This window comes from Tasmannia lanceolata, unplaced genomic scaffold (assembly GCF_043159265.1).
Source record: "Tasmannia lanceolata isolate RefF3 unplaced genomic scaffold, GAP_Taslan_0.1 ptg000029l, whole genome shotgun sequence".
Lineage (NCBI taxonomy): Eukaryota > Viridiplantae > Streptophyta > Magnoliopsida > Canellales > Winteraceae > Tasmannia > Tasmannia lanceolata.
In genome coordinates this window covers 2,420,287-2,439,737 of record NW_027518706.1, presented here as the reverse complement: position 1 = coordinate 2,439,737, position 19,451 = coordinate 2,420,287, and the positions used below count along the sequence as shown (strand labels likewise).

The window sequence follows — 19,451 nt, the reverse complement described above, 5'->3', positions numbered from 1 at the left end:
TCACCATGCACATGCCCAGATTGAGATTTATAAAAACATCATAAACATGCTATTCTTCCTGTATAAATCTATGGTGATAGATTCATCACCCTTTTTACCAGCCAATCTCTATAGTCATATAATAATTGGAAAATTTACGAATGACTAATCATAGAAATGAACTTTGGAGCCTGGAGTGGAACAAGGCTGAGAAGTAGTACAGTAGCAGCAACAGTACACAATTTAAGCTTGTGATAATGTACTTAAACACAAAAAAGACCACCTTCTGATGAAGGATATACATGTCATCTTCAAGTAAACAAAGCCTTATATATCATGTCTACCATGAAAGGCAAAAGCTAATTGCAACAAAAATCCTTGGAACATTTATAACAAGAAGGAATTCATACGGTTTTAGGCACTACTCAGACACATTTTTTCAAAGCAGAAGGACCCAGAAAATGAATCAGAGTAAAAAAAAATAGCTTATGGTTGTGGAGGAAGAAAAGAATGGGTGGTATTTCAGAATGCTCTCGCTTTTATGATATCAAGGCTTATCTCACTGGCATCTGTGGCCTGCAACTCCACTTGAATTCCATCAAACTCTCTCTTGAATCTGTCTTTGGAGCTTGCATACAACATCTTACTCCTCACCTTTGATGTATCAGGAGACCTGCAAAAACGAAAAAAAAATTGATAAAAACCCATGAACCCAATTTGTCGAGTTGCAGTGCATCCAGTCACAAATGATTGCCTCTGGGGATTTCTCAGTAATGATATATCTCAGGATATTTTAAATTCTTTTGCTAATTTTTTATTTATATCAGGAAAATTTGAAAATAACATAATTAAAACATATAAAAATATAAGTTTAAGAACTGTGAAACAACCGGTTACTCCAAAAGCTTAAGCTGCTAGAGTTAGTGTTATTTATTCATTTATATTTCAACTCCCACCTCACGTGTGGCCCTTTTTTTGGGTTGGTTGTACACGAGGCACATGTGGCCCCTCTTTTGGGTCGGTGTACAGGTGGATTTTAATATCAAGGAGCTGTTAGGTCTTGGACATTGAGGCAGTAGCTCTAATACCGTGTGAAACAACCAATTACTCCAAAAGTGTATGTGGTCAATTATTCATGTATACTTCTACAAGAACCAAATTAGGATAACAAATAATATTGTGAATATATCATGCTATTTTCACAATAAAAATAAAATATAAATGTACCTCGATGATTTTCAAAATATCAGGAATTTTTTCAGATTATGTCGTTTTATTAAAAAGTCGCAAAATATTGTGATATTTTAGAAAAAAATGTTAAAGCCATTTGTGATTGTGAATGCATCAAGCAACTCACTATTTTTTATTATAAAAAACGCCCCGCATCAGTCACTGACTCCCAAGTCGACTCAATTTTGGCATTACTGAGTCAATCAAAAATTCCTTTGACTCACCCGTGTCAATGAAAGACCCACGCATAAGTAGTATTTAGGAACTTAGTAGTAATACTTTTTAGAAAGTTGAATTTTTTGTCTAAATCAATAATCTCGAAGATTAATTGAAATGTATTTTATAGATTAGAGATTTATAGGTAAGAATACTCAACTCAACAAAGCCTTTGTCCAAACTAGTTGGGGAGATTTATAGGTAAGAATCTCTTTATTTTAAGTAATGGTAAGATTAATGATGAATATATGAGCATATAATAAATTAGTTGATGGGGTTATTACCAAGCAATGAAGAACATCTTGCTCTTCTGGCAATTTTCCTCTGTAGTAAAATCATAATCAAAGACGGCATAGCGGCATTCGTTGGCGGGCAAGCAGGCCGTGAAATCCTCATAGCTATCGCCAGGATCGCCAACCTTGTCTACCATCACTTGTTGAATCTTTTCCTCTATCTTGAACACGATGAATCGATATCTCCTCTTTGCCTTCAATTCCAAGAACTTCAACTTACAGTCGTCGTTCACTGCCATTCCAGAAGCAGAATTTGCCTACCCCCAAAAAGGAAGAAATAGAAAAAAAAATGTATAAACATAATAATAAATGAAAAACAAACATTATCATGTGTAATCAAGAAAATCATGGTGATAATTATGATGATGGTAACAATGTTAAAAATAAACATCATGTGGTATATGCCAAAAGGACATGTGTGTGTGTGTGTGTGGGGGGGGGGGGGGGGGGGGGGGTTGGTTGGAGGAGGGATTTGATCTGATCCAACGGCTCAGATTTTTGGTACAGGGACTGCGTTGGTGCATGTTTAGATCACTCCCTTCTAACTAATTTAAAATGCACCATGGATGACCCATTAAAAAGCAATATCATTAGATAATTGCACCATCAAATTTAAGGCAGCAGATTGAAAATTGCTGTTATTTATTTTGTTCATGGGCATTGTGTAATTTGGCAAGCATGGTCTTGGTTTTCAAACTAACACCATTTCTAACATTAAAATTTTCCCTTGAAAAATGATACTGTCACAAAAAAAAAGGGAGATTGTATATGTTATGCGGGAGTGTAGATCAGTATAAATAGACAGCCACAAATGCGAAGTGGGTCCTACCCATCTAGATGATCTAAGCCTGTGCCCCAAAATATATTCCGATGATCCTTACCCTCTTCTATATTTGGTGTAAAATGGAGTACTGCTCATAAAATTTAAAAGAAAGGCAGTTTATAAACCACCACACGAATGGTTTGATCATCCAAATAGTTGGATCCCATTGAATTGACCATTTTTTGAGTTATGTATTCAGGTGGAAATGCATGCCCACGTATCATATAAAATCTATGAAAATAATATTAGCTAGAGAGAGAGAGAGATAGATCGATTGGATCATCATTTTCTCTATTGTTTATAGGTTTTGTACCCAAAACATCATATGTAAAAAAATAGCTAATAATCAATGGAAATGATATGAGAGAGTCTGAGAAAAATTTACCATCTTTTCCACCAGGGAGAAATGGGATCTGTAAATGAGAGAGAGAGAGATCAAGAGAAAATGGAGAATGGGTTATGGAGGATTTTCTAATGAGATGGAGGAGATCCTTGTTTTTTTGGGTGTTTTAGTGGTGGTTTTTTATGGAGGCAAAAGATGTGGGAAATAGAGAGATTTTGAGGGAGAAGATAGGGGTGGGACTAAGGAGCCTTTGATAAAGTCCACACTACACTTTGTAATTGACACGTTTTAGAGTTCCCAACCTTTGTTTTCCCTATTTTTGTGGAAAATGAAGTTTGGTAGTTTCATTCTCTGTTTTTCTATTTTTAGCCTTTGTTTTTTTGTTGACAGGTGATATATTGGCCCCGATTTTTACTAGGGACAGCCCCGCTAGTGTATTTATGATTGCTCTTTTACACTAGATTGAGCTGTCCCAACTAAAAAAGAGGGGTCAATATATCTTTTCCCTTTTTGTTTGGTTCTTGACTTCTTCCTCAACCACAAGAGGGAAGAAAGAGGGTTTTCAGAAATTGCATTTTTGTTGGAGGTTTTGAGCTCTTTTACCGCAAGGGAAGAACTGGAATCATCGTCTTTTTTCCTATAATCTATGAATGTAATTTGTGAATGATTCGTGTACATAGAAAGGAAAAAAAATCCAAACCATTTATTTGTTGGGCCCTGATATAGATAGGGTGTGCCCAGAAAATCTTCTCCATAGAATGTTCTTAACCCTTTGATTTGTGGCGGTTTAAAATGGACGGTACAGTATAATAACCTCTACAGATTGGAGGGTTAGGAGGGTTAGGATCATCCTATCGAGAAGATTTTCTGGGCCCAACAAATGAACGGTTTGGATCACCCAACACATGCATGCCCACTCTTTGTTGTGAACTAAGAATAGGAGTGTCATAATCAAAAAAAGGGATTGGAGGTTTCATATCAAAGGAAAAATGCTTTGGTATGGGCGACCTCATTGCAATTCAATGAAGATTGAAGATTAATGCTCACATTACATAGTGGGCCCTAAGATTGATTGATCCCAACCGCCCACTTAACAGGACTTGTGTTTGAATCTCCAATGGCCTAAAATTACACCAATTGTACAGTCAAAATATCTCATGAGTGAATGCTGAAAAAACAATCATTAGTTAGGTTCTTTCTTAACATATCAGTTTTTGAGCCACTCATGGATGTGATTGTGTCAGTTAATCCTCCTTGATTGGATGATCTAGACCCTTGATCTACCGCTAAGGGAAGCCAAATTGTTTATTTTCTTGTAAAGGGCCTTAATCTAACAGGAGGCCTGCTAACAAAACGGAAATCCGTCCTGTAAAAATGGAAACCTAACGCTAAGATCCCACTCCGATGTTAATTCGAATGGCAATTTTTAGTTCTGAAATTAAAATCAAGCCCATGAAACGAGATTTTTTTCTATTTTTTTCATAATTCCGATTTGAGAAGTATCTAGACCAGCTAGTAAATTTTAGTGACACACAAATTGAGTTACATAAGATGAGTCACGACCCAAACTCGTTTTGAGTTTCGAAAGTCAGGTATTAAATGTGTAATGACTAATTAGTAATTACTAATACATTTTCTTGATCTCTCCTTTTTATTTCCAAAGTTAAGGATTAAGTTTCAATTTAGAATTCTTGGGCAATCAAATTAAGTTGGTCGTCCACCTATTGTGCGTGTCACAACCCAAAAATCTCAACCATTGGTTGCCCCAACCATCCAATTAATGAGATAAAGACATATAAGTGCACATAATTTGACAACAATTTGTCGTATGATAGGCAAACCACTAATCGAATGGCTATGATAATGTGATCTGATATGATTCTAGGATAGCAACCCATTCAACAAAGATGATAATCCAGATCAATGGCTTCGTTCAAACCATGTGGAGGGTGCATCTAGAAATGCGTACCACATGAATTGATAACTTGAAGAGTACAGTCCTTTTCGCCCTCAAGATTACCTTATTTATTTTGTGCATTTAATTATGTTTAGTTGAAGGGGGTTGCCTAATACTGTCTATTTTCTGACCAGACACATGGGGAGTCGATTTAAGATATTTGGGAGTCGACTTAATAAGCAAAATATCGATCATTAGGTAGGATTGTCTTTTGCGAAAAGATGCAAAGAAGAGTTTCTTCATTACATAAAAAGATGTCTATTGCATAATATATTATATACGGATTTGATCTAGGATGAAACAAAGGTTTTAAATTTCGATTTCGGTTTCTGACACCACGGAAACATAAACATTTCAGCTAAAGTTGGAAATATCTATGTTAATCTTGTAAAATCACGAAATTATGCAAATGATGAAATTTTAAGATTTAACCTTAGGAAATGCTAGAATAAGCATAACGGCGCATAGAGAAAATATTACGTAAGGCAGCCATTCATAATGGTTTAATAACATTGAACATCTAGTAACATGCATTGTCACACTTGTCTGATAATTAAGTACACATCAGATTTCATACAAATATAATTATCCAACATGTATTGATATGCCATACCACTTAGGTCCATCACAGATCCCGATCACTAGCACATTAAGGGATCGAGTTAGAAAATTATAATCCCAACAATGAAAATATGAAAGCATTTTAAGGCGCAAAGTGTGCATACACATAGACATGTCCATGCACATGCACTGATGCGCTAGAGTATAATTGGTGAGTCAAGTTGAGTCACCTCGAACGAGTGATTATACCAACCATGAGGTTGCAGGTGAATTGTTGGCGAGTCAACCCGCTCTATGAGTGAGTTGAATCAACTCATTCTACTAAGTTGAGTCAACTAGGACAAGTTTCGAGTTGATCGACTTGATGAGTTATAATACTACAAAACATCAGGCCCATGCGTGTATACGCATCACTACGTAGGGATGCACATGCAAACATTAGGGGCATTAGGGCCGGGTGCAACTTGGGTCGGCTCGGGTTGAGCTTTCGCTAAAAAAAGAATTAGAATTAAATCGAACCCAGACCCATTTCAAAGGTAAAATTATGCTCAACCCGAATTCCAAAAAATCTACCCGAGTTGCACCCAGCCCTATCAAACATATATAGTGTACCTTGATTCAATATTGTATTGGCATTTGGCAATGTACCATTCCCAGTGTATCTTTCAAAAGCTCTTCCTATGGCCGGAAGTAACCGAGCTTGACGAAGGAGAGTGGGTCTAGCATGAAAGACAAGATCCAGCCAGATTAGCCAAGGAGATTGCCTATAGACCAAGAAAGATTTAAACTTAGAAAATCTTTAGAGGATATGTAAAGGCAAGTCATCCTTGGCTGCCTAAGAAAACTCTTGTCTCCACGTAAGACCTCTCCTCCTCTCACCACATCCTGCAATGCCAATGCCAATATCCATTGCACTAAGCCTCTATTTATACCCATCAGGCAAGGGAGGGTAGGATTCAGCTCTCCACATAAATTAATTAGTTCCACATCAAATTGCCTCATCCCCATCAACTATTTTTTTTTTCTGATTCCTCTCATCACACAATTTTCAATCCTATTGAGTGCCCATATAGGAATATATATATTCTTATGATCCATACGGACCACTGTCTCCGTTGATGTTCATCCGGCACTGAAATCTTTCCGGTGATGTTCGACAAGTTGCGTCACACTCCATATATTCTTAGGGTTATGTTTTTCTTATATATTTTTTTTTGTTTTTTCCCGAGGCTAACCCGGATCCACACAACCCGATTTGGAAAAATGGGTTAGACGGGCCAGGTTAGGGTTGAGAGATTTAGAGACGGGATGGGTTACGGTTGACCATCATCGACTCATGGCTTGGGTTGGGTCAGACTTGGTTTGAGGGAAATGCTACCTCAGGTTGTGATAGGGTTGGCCTCAATCCGACCCAACCCGGCCGAGTTGCACCCTATGGTCAAGATCTGACCATCATTAAAGAGGAAGATGCATAAAATTTTCTTGAGACATCTGTTGACTTCTAAAATTTGATGACAGTAACCCTAATGAGAGTAAAACATATACCCTTTCCACTTTAAAGGACACAATTTATTCTATGCCAACCTCACTATTTCCACACTCCCACCCAAATAAAGGCAATGCCTTTTACCACTAACAAAGTTTTGTTCTCCTCCAATGGAGTTTGACTCGTTCCAAATCACATCACTCATTGAAATTATGAATTTCAAACAATAGCACTCTAATCTTTCTTTGACATTATACCAATCTTCTCCATCAAATTAAGAAGCATCAAAACCTGCTTTGATACTTTAGATAGAATAAGTAGATAAGTACTCCCACTTACATATGTGTACAACATTTTGGCTTATTTGAAAAGGTAGGCTTGGCTTTCAGGCCACTTTTAGGGCATGCACTTGTTTTGATAGAATTGATCAGATGTGACTAATTCACAAATATGGTTCTTGGAAATTTCTCGGCAAGAGAAAACCTTGGGATATATATATATATATATATATATATATATATATTTTCTTCGAAATTATACCCGGACAATGATAAAAAAATATTTAAAACAATATAATTTAAGAAAAAATTATTGTAATAATATCACGATATCGCGGTAAATGATTAAAATGAAACTATCGTCTTGGCCAGAAGGAGGACCCTCTGGTCATGATCCGTTGAGATTCCTCATCGGTCCAATCCTTTTGGAGTGAAGTGAGAAAATGAAATACTATTTGTGGTTTTGTACATTGGCGCCTTTGATTCGGATCTAGCATGATCCCATCAGGTTATGTGGCTACATCTATGTCATGATCCGAAATAATTTCAAACCTTAGGATAAGATCCAATGGACGCAGTCGCTTTGCCCAATTTATATCCATTTAACATTCGGATCCTTTGGATCTATCGGACCCTCTCTGAATCCATTAACAAGGTAGTAAAAGTATTGCATCATTTAACAACTTCTCAGAAATTGACATCCTAGAAAGGTCCTAAATTTTTGGGTGTCAATATCAATCTAGCTTCTGTTTCTCCTGTTGGATGATTCGCGCCACTTATAACGTTAACTGTGGGTGCGGCAGACTTTAATTCTTTTAAAGCTTTTTGACGCCAAATCACGCAAGGAGTGCGAATTATCCTACATGGGGTGCGAATTTACCATTACCCATTATCAATTCAACTTTTTAGGGTTTAATTTTGTAGGTTTTTCTTAGTTCTTAGTTTTCTTCTGATTCAAATACCCAGAAAATCCTATTCCAAATAGCTTTAGGGTTTGTTATCTTGTACACAAAGATGGAAATTTTCAGTTTTTTCCAATTTATGATGCTTATATCTTTGTGCAATTTGAATTTTTTTTTAAATCATTCGAGGTTCTTTATATAGTCTAGCTCATATATGCAGGTTTCTTTGTAGTTCTTTTTTTTTTCTGATTCAAATACCCTGAAAACCCTATTCCAAAATAGCTTTAGGGTTTGAAATCTTATACACAAAGATGGTAATTTTCAGTTTTTTTTTCAATTTGTGGTGCTTATATCTTTGTGTCATTTTTTTTTTTTTGAAATCATTCGAGGTTTCTTTATATAGTCTAACTCATATATGCAGGTTTCTTTTTAGTTCTCATCTTTTTTTCTGATTCAAATACCCTGAAAACCCTATTCCAAAATAGCTTTAGGGTTTGAAATCTTATACATAAAGATGGTAATTTTCAGTTTTTACCCAATGTTGTCGTGCTTAAGTCTCTGTGTCTATTTTTATTTTTTTTTGAAATCGTCCAATGTTTCTATATATAGTTCATGTCATATAAATAGTTTTTTTTTTTTTTTTTTTCTGAACTTTTCATAGGTTTCTGTGTATATTGCAGGTTAGATGCAACTCCCAAAAGCATCTTAATGATCTTCAAGTGAAAAACAGTGGAAAATCCATGGCAAGAGTAGAAAATAGGTGGTCTGAACTTCCAAAAGAAATCATTGAGCTCATCTTAAAGCGTCTAATTCTAGCTGATTATATTTGGTTCGGCGCTGTGTGTGTCTCATGGAGATTGGCTGTTACAGAGAAACGATATCCTCCAGCGCCTCAACTATCATGGATAGTGATATCTGAGGATTTAAATTGCCAAAAGTGGAGTTTCTATAGTCCCTCTGAGGGAAGAGTGTACAGGCTAAATCTTTCGCAGGTTTGTGGAGAGAAATGTGTTGGTTCTTATGATTATTGGATGGTCATGTCAAATGATAATGGAAAGAATTACATCTTAAACTTGTTTTCAAGCACTCAAATCCAACTTCCACCCCGCCCTTATAGCCTCCCAGAACAATGGGCCTACCCCCGACACCACATTGAAAAAGCCATTCTATCATCGGCCCCTACTTCTGCTGATTGCATATTTGTGGCCATGACAATTACTGGTGCATTACTATTTTGTAGATTGGGAGATGAAAATTGGTCTGAATTTGAAGACACTTATCCAAATGACTTCGCATTCTATAATGGAATGTTTTATGCTACTTGTGTTAGAGGGGATCTTGTAGTTTGTTCAGTAGGCCCCCCTCCTAAAACCGACTACCTTATTTTTTCTTTCGAAGAAGACCTTGATCAGCCGACTTATTTGGTCCAAAACTTGTGGAGACTTGTTGATAGTTGTAGGATATTGGGAGATGTGTTCTACGGAGACACATTATAAAGTATTCAAGTTAGATTCAAGTGTTCCCCAATGGGTTGAAGTAAAAAGCTTTGGTGATCATGCTATATTCTTGAATTCGTTCTGCTGTTACTCTCTTCCGGCTACTGGCTTTCCCGGGTTTAAGAAAAATTGCATTTATTCCAGTGCAGAGGATACTGAAGATAAGAGCAATTTCTGGGAGTTTTGCTTAGAGAATGGCTGTGTTGGGTAGTTTATTCTGAGGGATCGACTTTCAATCAAGCGTAATGATTCCATTGCAGAGGATAGATGTTTGGGTTCCGCTACATTCATTGGTATAGAGGATACTCTTTTTTGTTTTCTATATTTTGTTTTTGAAGAATCAGTATGATCTAGTATCTTAATTAATTTTACTATCTTCGTGTGCTTTTTCTTTCTGTTCTTAATTGGTTCAATCCATATGATCTGCACTTTTTTCTTGCAGATTTGGTTGTTCTTCTAAAATGGTCTATCTCCCCTGCAGATGACCATGTGATCTGGACCACCCATGTAGTCCCTTTTCATCCCTAGTTAAGTTCAACTGAATGCTTATGATGAGACTGACTTGCTGAACAAGAACTTTATGCCGTATCAATAAGCTTCTTGTAGCAATTTGATGACTTTTTCATGCCGACGCATGTCGATTCGGAAGCATTTTTGACGACCTTCAGATCGGATCAGATCTATAATTTTTTTTTTTTGTATATGATAAGAATCTTGACCGTGTCCAAAACGAGGGGATGTGAGAGATCACTTCAACAACGGGAATCGACGGTAGATGGTCAACCAGAGTAGATGGGAGAAATGGGATAAAAACTAGATTCACTAGCCTACAATTCCCATTTCACAAGAAACAGATGGAGGTAAAAGAGAAGAAGAGAAAAAGGGAAGGAATTCTCTACAGAGTGGGAGACCACCGGCCACTCTGCTTCACAGAGTGGGAGACCAGAAGGCTGAGAAAAAACCCCCAGTGCCGAGAGCTGCACCCTAGAGCCGCCTTACAACACCATTATCAGTTTATCACCTAGGCCGGAAGGAGGACCCTCTGGTCACGATCCGTTGAAATTCCTCATTGGTCCAATCCTTTTGGAGTGATTTTCGGATCTTAATTTCTAAGTTTGGGTCAGAACCCATTTCGAATCGGACCGCCCATCATAGTGTTCTAGGCCCTACTTACCTTGTACACAGTTAATAAAAGCGAGAAAATGAAATACTATTTGTGGTTTTGTACATTGCCGTCTTCGATTCGGATCTAGCATGATCCATCAGGGTATGTGGCTACATCTGTGTCATGATCTGAAATAATTTCAAACCTTAGAATATGGATCCAATGGACGCATTCGCTTTGCCCAATTTCTATCCATTTAACATGCAGATCCTTTGGATCATCCGACCCTCTCTGAATCCATTGACAGGCTAGTAAAAATATGGCAATGCATCATTTAACAACTCCTAGGAAAGTCCTAAATTTTTGGGTGTCAATATCAATCTAGCCCTTGTTTCTTTTACCATAAAATGGTTTGAGATGATTATTCTTGGAGAATTTGCTGTGGAGATGGTGGGAAATAGAGAAGGGAAGAAATGCTTCAAAGGCGCGATGTCGCTTTCCTTAAGACAATATTCGCCCCCCCATCAGTAAGTGTGCAAAGGGTACCACGAATTTGCCTCCAAGATACAATGAAGCCCGGTATAGTCTACACCAAAATGTTTGTTGACGCTTTGCACTAAGCGGAAACAAACCCAAGAATCGCCTTTAGAAGAACAAGAATTTGAGACCCTAGTTACTGTTTTTGCAGAAAACAGTAAACTAGAAAGGTTTCTGTAAAACAATAGCTTTTAGAAAAGACTTTCAAGAGAGTAAAATGGCTTGGAAATCAGTAGTTTGGTAGTCCCAAACTGTATTTTCGTATTCTGTCTACAATGGAACGTTTCTGCTGTTTTTATACAGCTTCTGGCACCCTTTCTGTTTGATTTGCACCCTTACAGAGCATCTATTCAGAGCGGGCACGATTCAGGCTGTTAGATTGCGCCCATCTGCGACTCTATGGTCCAGTTCAATCCTGGAGTGACTGTTGGCTTATGTAAAACCTCCCTCCAGCCCCGTAACCGCTAGATCAATCATCTACGGTGCGGATCGCACCCTCTGGGCTCATGACCGTTGGCACAATGGAACACAATCCAACGGCCATCATCCACTAGGCGTTACACACGATCCGACGACTCGGAACGCACCCGCCCGAGCATTAGCCGTTGCAGCGCACTAGGCCGACCGTTCGGTCATCCCACTGGCCCGAGTTGTAAGGCTGTTCTGACCGAGCTTCTTGACTGACCCAACCCGACCGAGCTATCTGACCGACCCCGATCCGACCGACCTACTCAACTGATCCAATCAACGGTCCAAATCTAATCCAGAAAAAATTAAGTGCTCCAATTGCTCCCTGCGACGATGTGTCATGCGAAGTGCGCCATAAAAAACGCCCTACAGTCCACTACCCACACCGCGCGGGTGCATGTACGAACAATGGATTGCACTATCCCGCGGGTCCACCCATTGTGCCATAAAACAATAGAGAGAGGTGGGAAAAGCTATGTAAACATCTCTCCAACTTTTTGCCTAACCGATGTGGGACTATCTTTCTAAAGACTTTTCACTCTCTTCTCTAAAACTCCCACCTTTACAAAACAAAGGCATTTTTCTTTATAAAATACTTTCGAAAGCTATTTTATTTTGAAAATACATTAACAATTATTTCATCTTTTTATGTCCAAGATACAATGAAGCCCGGTGTAGTCTACACCAAAATGTTTGTTGACGCTTTGCACTAAGCGGAAACAAACCCAAGAATCGCCTTTAGAAGAACAAGTATTTGAGACCCTAGTTACTGTTTCTGCAGAAAACAGTACACTAGAAAGGTTTCTGTGAAACAATAGCTTTTAGAAAAGACTTTCAAGAGAGTAAAATGGCTTGGAAATCAGTAGTTTGGTAGTCCCAAACTGTATTTTCGTATTCTGTCTACAATGGAACGTTTCTGCTGTTTTTATACAGCTTCTGGCACCCTTTCTGTTTGATTTGCACCCTTACAGAGCATCTATTCAGAGCGGGCATGATTCAGGCTGTTAGATTGCGCCCATCTGCGACTCTATGGTCCAGTTTGATCCCGGAGTGACTGTTGGCTTATGTAAAACCTCCCTCCAGCCCCGTAACCACTAGATCAATCATCTACGGTGCGGATTGCACCCTTTGGGCTCATGACCGTTGGCATAATGGAACACAATCCAACGGCCATCATCCACTAGGCGTTACACACGATCTGACGACTCGGAACGCACCCGCCCGAGCATTAGCCGTTGGAGCGCACTAGGCCGACCGTTCGGTCATCCCACTGGTCCGAGTTGTAAGGCCGTTCTGACCGAGCTTCTTGACTGACCCAACCCGACCGAGTTATCTGACCGACCTCGATCCGACCGACCTACTCAACTGATCCAATCAACGGTCCAAATCTAATCCAGAAAAAATTAAGTGCTCCAATTGCTCCCTGCGACGATGTGTCATGCGGAGTGCGCCATGAAAAACGCCCTACAGTCCACTACCCACACCGCGCGGGTGCATGTGTGAACAATGGATTGCACTGTCCCACGGGTCCACCCAATGGCTAAAACCCATTGTGCCATAAAACAATAGAGAGAGGTGTGAAAAGCTATGCAAACCTCTCTCCAACTTTTTGCCTAACCGATGTGGGACTATCTTTCTAAAGACTTTTCACTCTCTTCTCTAAAACTCCCACCTTTACAAAACAAAGGCACTTTTCTTTATAAAATACTTTCGAAAGCTATTTTATTTTGAAAATACATTAACAATTATTTCATCTTTTTATGTCCAAGATACAATGAAGCCCGGTGTAGTCTACACCAAAATGTTTGTTGACGCTTTGCACTAAGCGGAAACAAACCTAAGAATCGCCTTTAGAAGAACAAGTATTTGAGACCCTAGTTACTGTTTCTGCAGAAAATAGTAAACTAGAAAGGTTTCTGTAAAACAATAGCTTTTAGAAAAGACTTTCAAGAGAGTAAAATGGCTTGGAAATCAGTAGTTTGGTAGTCCCAAACTGTATTTTCGTATTCTGTCTACAATTGAACGTTTCTGCTATTTTTATACAGCTTCTGGCACCCTTTCTGTTTGATTTGCACCCTTACAGAGCATCTATTCAGAGCGGGCACGATTCAGGCTGTTAGATTGCGCCCATCTGCGACTCTATGGTCCAGTTTGATCCTGGAGTGACTGTTGGCTTATGTAAAACCTCCCTCCAGCCCCGTAACCGCTAGATCAATCATCTACGGTGCGGATCGCACCCTCTGGGCTCATGACCGTTGGCACAATGGAACACAATCCAACGGCCATCATCCACTAGGCGTTACACACGATCCGACGACTCGGAACGCACCCGCCCGAGCATTAGCCGTTGGAGCGCACTAGGCCGACCGTTCGGTCATCCCACTGGTCCGAGTTGTAAGGCCGTTCTGACCGAGCTTCTTGACTGACCCAACCCGACCGAGTTATCTGACCGACCTCGATCCGACCGACCTACTCAACTGATCCAATCAACGGTCCAAATCTAATCCAGAAAAAATTAAGTGCTCCAATTGCTCCCTGCGACGATGTGTCATGCGGAGTGCGCCATGAAAAACGCCCTACAGTCCACTACCCACACCGCGCGGGTGCATGTGCGAACAATGGATTGCACTGTCCCACGGGTCCACCCAATGGCTAAAACCCATTGTGCCATAAAACAATAGAGAGAGGTGTGAAAAGCTATGCAAACCTCTCTCCAACTTTTTGCCTAACCGATGTGGGAGTATCTTTCTAAAGACTTTTCACTCTCTTCTCTAAAACTCCCACCTTTACAAAACAAATGCACTTTTCTTTATAAAATACTTTTGAAAGCTATTTTATTTTGAAAATACATTAACAATTATTTCATCTCCCCTCGCCCCAGAAGAACAAGGAGATCAAATACCCCCAAAACCCTATTCCAAATACCTTTGGGTTCGATTTCTTATGCATAAGGATGGCGATTTTCAGATTTTTCCAATGTTCCGGTGATTATATCTTTGTGTCTTTTTTTTTTAAATCATCCGAGGCTTCTTTACGTAGTTTAGATCATATATGCAGGTATCTCTCTCTTTGGATTTTAGCTCCTTCGTTGTTGACCCTAGATTATTTGATCTTTTTGGCCGTTTGGATACATGGATTGTGTAATCTAGGATTTTTTTCCAAGATTGCAATATCCTAGATTTTACAAGCTAAAACCTAGATTTTTTAAGCTAGAACCTAGATTTTAAATTCTAAAACCGGGATTTTGAATGAGTAAATAAGCTGTGTTACCACTCTGTCCAATAAAATCCAGGTTTTAGGTCAAAAAATCTAGGTTTTAGTTTGTGAAATCCATGATTTTGCAATCATGGATTATAAAATCCATGTATCCATGTTTGAGAATGCCTAATCCACCCCCTGGAGAATGAACAAGGTGTTCAAAACCCACTTTAGGGTTTGATATCTTATACACAAAGATGGGGATTTTCAGTTTCTTTTCCAATGTTGTGGTGCTTATCTCTCTCTCTCTCTCTCTCTCTCTCTCTCTCTCTCTCTCTAGTTTTTTTTTTCGGAACTTTTCATTGGTTTCTGTGTACATTGCAGGTTAGATGCAACTCCCAAAATAATGTTAAAGATCTGGAAGTGTAAGTGTAGAAAATCCATGGATAGACTAGAAAATACGTGGGGTGAACTTCCTAAAGAAATCATTGAGCTCATCTTAAACCATCTAATTCTAGCTGATTATATTCGGTTTGGCGCTGTGTGTGTCTCATGGAGATTGGCTGTTGCAGAGAAACGATATCCTCCGGCGCCTCAACTATCATGGATAATGATATCCGAGGATTTAAATCGCCAAAAGTGGAGTTTCTATAGTCCCTCCGAGGTTAGAGTGTACAGGCTAAATCTTTCACTGGATCGTGGAGAGAAATGTGTTGGTTCTTATGATTATTGGATGGTCATGTCAAATGATAATGGAAGGAATTACCTCTTAAGCTTGTTTTCAAGAGCTGAAATCCAACTTCCACCCAGCCCTTACAACCTCCCAGACCAATGGGCCTATCCGCGACACCACATTGAAAAAGCCATTCTATCATCGGCCCCTACTTCTGCTGATTGCGTATTTGTGGCCATGACAATTACTGGTGCATTACTATTTTGTAGATTGGGAGATGAAAAATGGTCTGAATTTGAAGACATTTACCCAAATGACTTCGCATTCTATAAGGGAATGTTTTATGCTACTTGTGTTGGAGGGGATCTTGTAGTTTGTTCAGTAGGCCCTCCTCCTAAAACCGACTACATTATTTTTCCTTTCGAAGAAGACTTTGATCAACCGACTTATTTGGTAGAATCTTGTGGGGAGTTGTTGATAGTCGTAGGATATTGGGAGGTGTGTTCTACGGAGGCACATTATAAAGTATTCAAGTTAGATTCAAGTGTTCCCCATTGGGTCGAAGTAAAAAGCTTCGGTGATCATGCTCTATTCTTGAATTCGTTTTGCTGTTACTCTCTTCCGGCTACTGGCTTTCCCGGGTTTAAGAAAAATTGCATTTATTCCATTGCAGAGAGGATACTGAAGATTAGACCAATTTCTGGGTGTTTTGTTTAGAGGATGGCTGTGTTGGGCAATTTCTTTTGAGGGATCAACTTTCAATCAAGTGTAATGATGTTTGGGTTCCGCCACATTCATTGGTATAGAGAATACTCTATTTGGTTTTCTGTACTTTGTTTTCGAAGAATCAGTATGATCTAGTATCTGAATTAATCTTACTATCTTTGTGTGCTTTTTCTTTGTGTTCTAAATTGGTTCAATCCATATGCTGTATCTGCACTTTTTTCTTGCGGATTTGGTTGTTCTTCTACAATGGTCTATCTCCCTTGCATATGACCATGTGATCTGGACCATCCATGTAGTCCCTTTTGGTCCCTAGATAAGTTCAACCGAATGCTTATGATTAGACTGACTTGCTGAACGAGAACTTTATGCCTGCCATATCAATAAGCTTCTTCAAGAATTTGTTGATTTTTTCATGCCAAGTCTGACGCAGGTCAATTTGGAAGCGATCTTCTGATCGGATCAGATCTATAATTTTTTTTCTTGTATTTTTTTGTGTAAGATAAGAATCTTGAGCATGTCCACAAGCGAGGGGACGTGAGAGATCACTTGAAGAGCTTTAATCGAAGGTGGATGGTATTCTTGCATTCAACAAGAGCAGATGGGAGAAATGGGAGAAATGAGAGAAAAACTAGATTCGCTAGCCTACAATTCCCAGTTCACGAGAAACAGATGGAGGTCAAAGAGGAAAAGAGAAAAAGAGTAGGAATTCTCTACAAATTTCAATTCATCAAAATCTACTAATTGAAAGACCATGAGGCTTTATATACACCAGCCCATTACAATATAAGATGACCAAACTGCCCCTAACGAAACTAAAACGACTAATAAGGACGCCACATACAAAAAAATCACAACAAAAGGACTCTTAAAAAAGACAACTAACACTAGAATTTCTCCAACTAATGCAATCCAATGATAACCTGATGCGCTAGGGGATGCTTCCGCATCAACCTCCCCTTCTTGAGAAGAACTCAGCCTCGAGTTCACATCAGCTCCAGTCGAGCGTGTCCTCCTGGATCAAATATGAAGATGATCCAATCTCGCATAAGGAGTAGCAATCCATGAAAGTCTCTCTGTCCCATCCATCTTATCAAGAATGGATAATCCCTGCAAATGTGGCAGCCTGAAGGGGTAGTAGTCCATACCCAAACAAGCATCTGCTGAAAGTTGCAGTGGTATAGTGGTGTGCCATGGCATTTAGCTGTAATCTCACCAAATATCTCATCTGAGTAGGGTGTAGCGGTTATAGCCGATATCATCTCAACATGAATAACATCTGCCATGGCTTCCTTTGCATCTGTGGCAAAGGCAATGTCACCCGTGAGGTCTGCAAGTGTATGTTGCTTATCGACATCAGTTCTCAATATAATCACTGGCTGGGTTATTGGCTCTAGCTCTGCATGCTTTGCAACATCTTCCTCTCCTTGTTTGCTAGCCTCATCATCAGCCTGTAGGGGTAAAGGAGGAGATGTACATGCCTGTGTCTCGAGTCTCTACAGTTGCATGGCAAGGGCATCGAGATCAACCTTCCATTTATAGTGAGCATCCCGTTCTCGGCGATGCTGGGCCGAGAACTCGTCCCATTGGTCCTCATGGGCTCTCTCCTCATCACGCCGTTGCCAATACTCTACAGGAGCATAAATCCTCAACAAGCGATCACGGACCTCCTCCCATCGGCGGAATGGAGGTTTGCCAACTCACGACGCTCTCTTTCCATGAGAATCCACATGGACTCTGCACGTAATCTGAGTCTCTCGGGCACACTATAATGTCTCACGGTGACTAAAACCATAGCACCTATGATATGCCTCAAGGGTGTCAACCCAAATTATGCACTTGGTCTCGATATCACCACAGCCAAAGGTTTGAGGAACAAATGGTGACCCCATAGGTGGTTGTGTGGATCAACACTCAACTCCGGAGTAGAGTGCAAATGACCATGTAGCCAGTGGCGGAGCCAGGATATATACATAAGGGGGGCAGGCTGATACATAATGGGGGGCTGGCTTCAAAATTTAAAGGGGGCTGGGCCCAATTGAGTTGGGCCTATTAAGAAGATTGGCCCAACTCAATAGGGGCAGCTGCCCCCCTTAAGCTACATGTAGCTCCGCCCCTGGTTGTAGCTGAACTGATCTTGTTGGTAATCTAAACTTACAAAGCAGTCCTTAAATTCTGTGTTGACAATTTCATATAGGTGTAATGTTGTGGAATCGTAAATCTGGCTTGCAAGATGAAGCTCTGAGATTACTCTGAGATTACTTTCAAAAGCAACTCAAATTTTAAACTTTCGATCCAAAGGAAGCCTGCAACCTTGAAGATCACTTATAGCCCTTGGATGTATAACTTTCTCAACTTGGACAGATAACTGCAGCCATTTAATTGTGAAACAAATTGATGTGATAGGAACCTGTGGAACAGATCGCGTGCATCAACAACAAGTACATCCTTAAAAGAAAGGTAGCTCACAATGGTAGTAACCCAATAGTCAAGCAAGGATATTACTGTACTGATACCAAATCCTTTACCAAACTAGCTCAATCTGAGGCCTATTTAGAGTTTCCTATCAAACACAAACAATCAAAGCAGGTCCAATAGTCCACTCACATGGAAATCAACATGGAAATCGGGTGATCTGAGTTCTGTTCTAAGGCTAATCACTAAATTCTGCGACAGAACGAACAGAAATAAGGGCATATGACAGTACCCTATTCAATCGGCTACTGTTGGTTGTTTCCAAGATATAAAACTTTGGACTTCAAACTGGAATGTGCATATCCCAACTGCTGTAACAATTAAACCTGACTCCTGTCACTAGTTCACTTGAAAATCTGTTCTGCAATGCAGTTTTCTGGGCATCACTATTGTGAATTGATGAATAGGAAATGAATCAAACTACCACCATCAGAGATTCTGTTTGCAGTAACTTTTAGGGGCTGGTTGGATACGCGGATTTTAGAATCTTGGATTTCCTCAAAATCCTAGATGGGAGACAAGAGAAGAAGGAGACCGTCCGTTTCACTTCTCTTTAGAATCTTGGATTTTAAGAAATTCAGGTTTTAGAAATCTCTCCCCCATCCTGAGATTTCTAAAACCTGGAAACATGGGATGATCTCCTACTCTCTTGCTGACTGAAAGAAGGGCGAGAAATCAGAAAACGACGGCTGATCTCGAATATGGCTA

General features: G+C 39.5%; 2 protein-coding genes across 5 annotated transcripts in view; one reads left to right on the top strand and one right to left on the bottom strand.

Annotated features, from left to right (window-relative positions):
* Positions 1–16,414, top strand: part of LOC143859184 (F-box/kelch-repeat protein At1g57790-like) — a 59,942-nt gene extending 43,528 nt beyond the window's left edge. The window contains exons 1-2 of one of the 3 annotated variants that reach the window (XM_077369872.1): positions 14,540–14,731; positions 15,257–16,414. In XM_077369872.1, the coding sequence (XP_077225987.1) occupies positions 14,628–14,731; positions 15,257–16,262 (1,110 nt within the window). In that variant the 5' untranslated portion in view covers positions 14,540–14,627 and the 3' untranslated portion in view covers positions 16,263–16,414. Of the gene's footprint in view, positions 1–14,539; positions 14,732–15,256 lie in introns of those variants that run through there. The other 2 variants (XM_077369873.1, XM_077369874.1) reach the window with 2 other exon arrangements.
* On the bottom strand, positions 203–6,296 carry LOC143859126 (actin-depolymerizing factor 1-like). 2 transcript variants are annotated; one of them, XM_077369808.1, is made up of 3 exons: positions 6,015–6,296; positions 1,710–1,975; positions 203–652 (listed from the first exon to the last, which is right to left on the bottom strand). In XM_077369808.1, the coding sequence occupies exons 2-3, from the start codon at positions 1,955–1,957 to the stop codon at positions 502–504; spliced, it is 399 nt and encodes a 132-aa protein (XP_077225923.1). In that variant the 5' UTR covers positions 1,958–1,975; positions 6,015–6,296; the 3' UTR covers positions 203–501. The 2 variants fall into 2 exon arrangements, with proteins under 2 accessions (XP_077225923.1, XP_077225922.1); XM_077369807.1 differs by lacking the exon at positions 6,015–6,296 and adding an exon at positions 2,927–3,137.
* Positions 16,415–19,451: the final 3,037 nt, after the last annotated feature.

What these genes read in the sequence shown, in the direction of transcription:
- LOC143859126 (XM_077369807.1), bottom strand. An exon ending in AAGATGTTCTTCATTGCTTG is followed by an intron (nt 653 to 1,709) that starts GTAATAACCCCA and finishes TCGTTTTTGCAG; the next exon opens with GTCTCCTGATACATCAAAGG.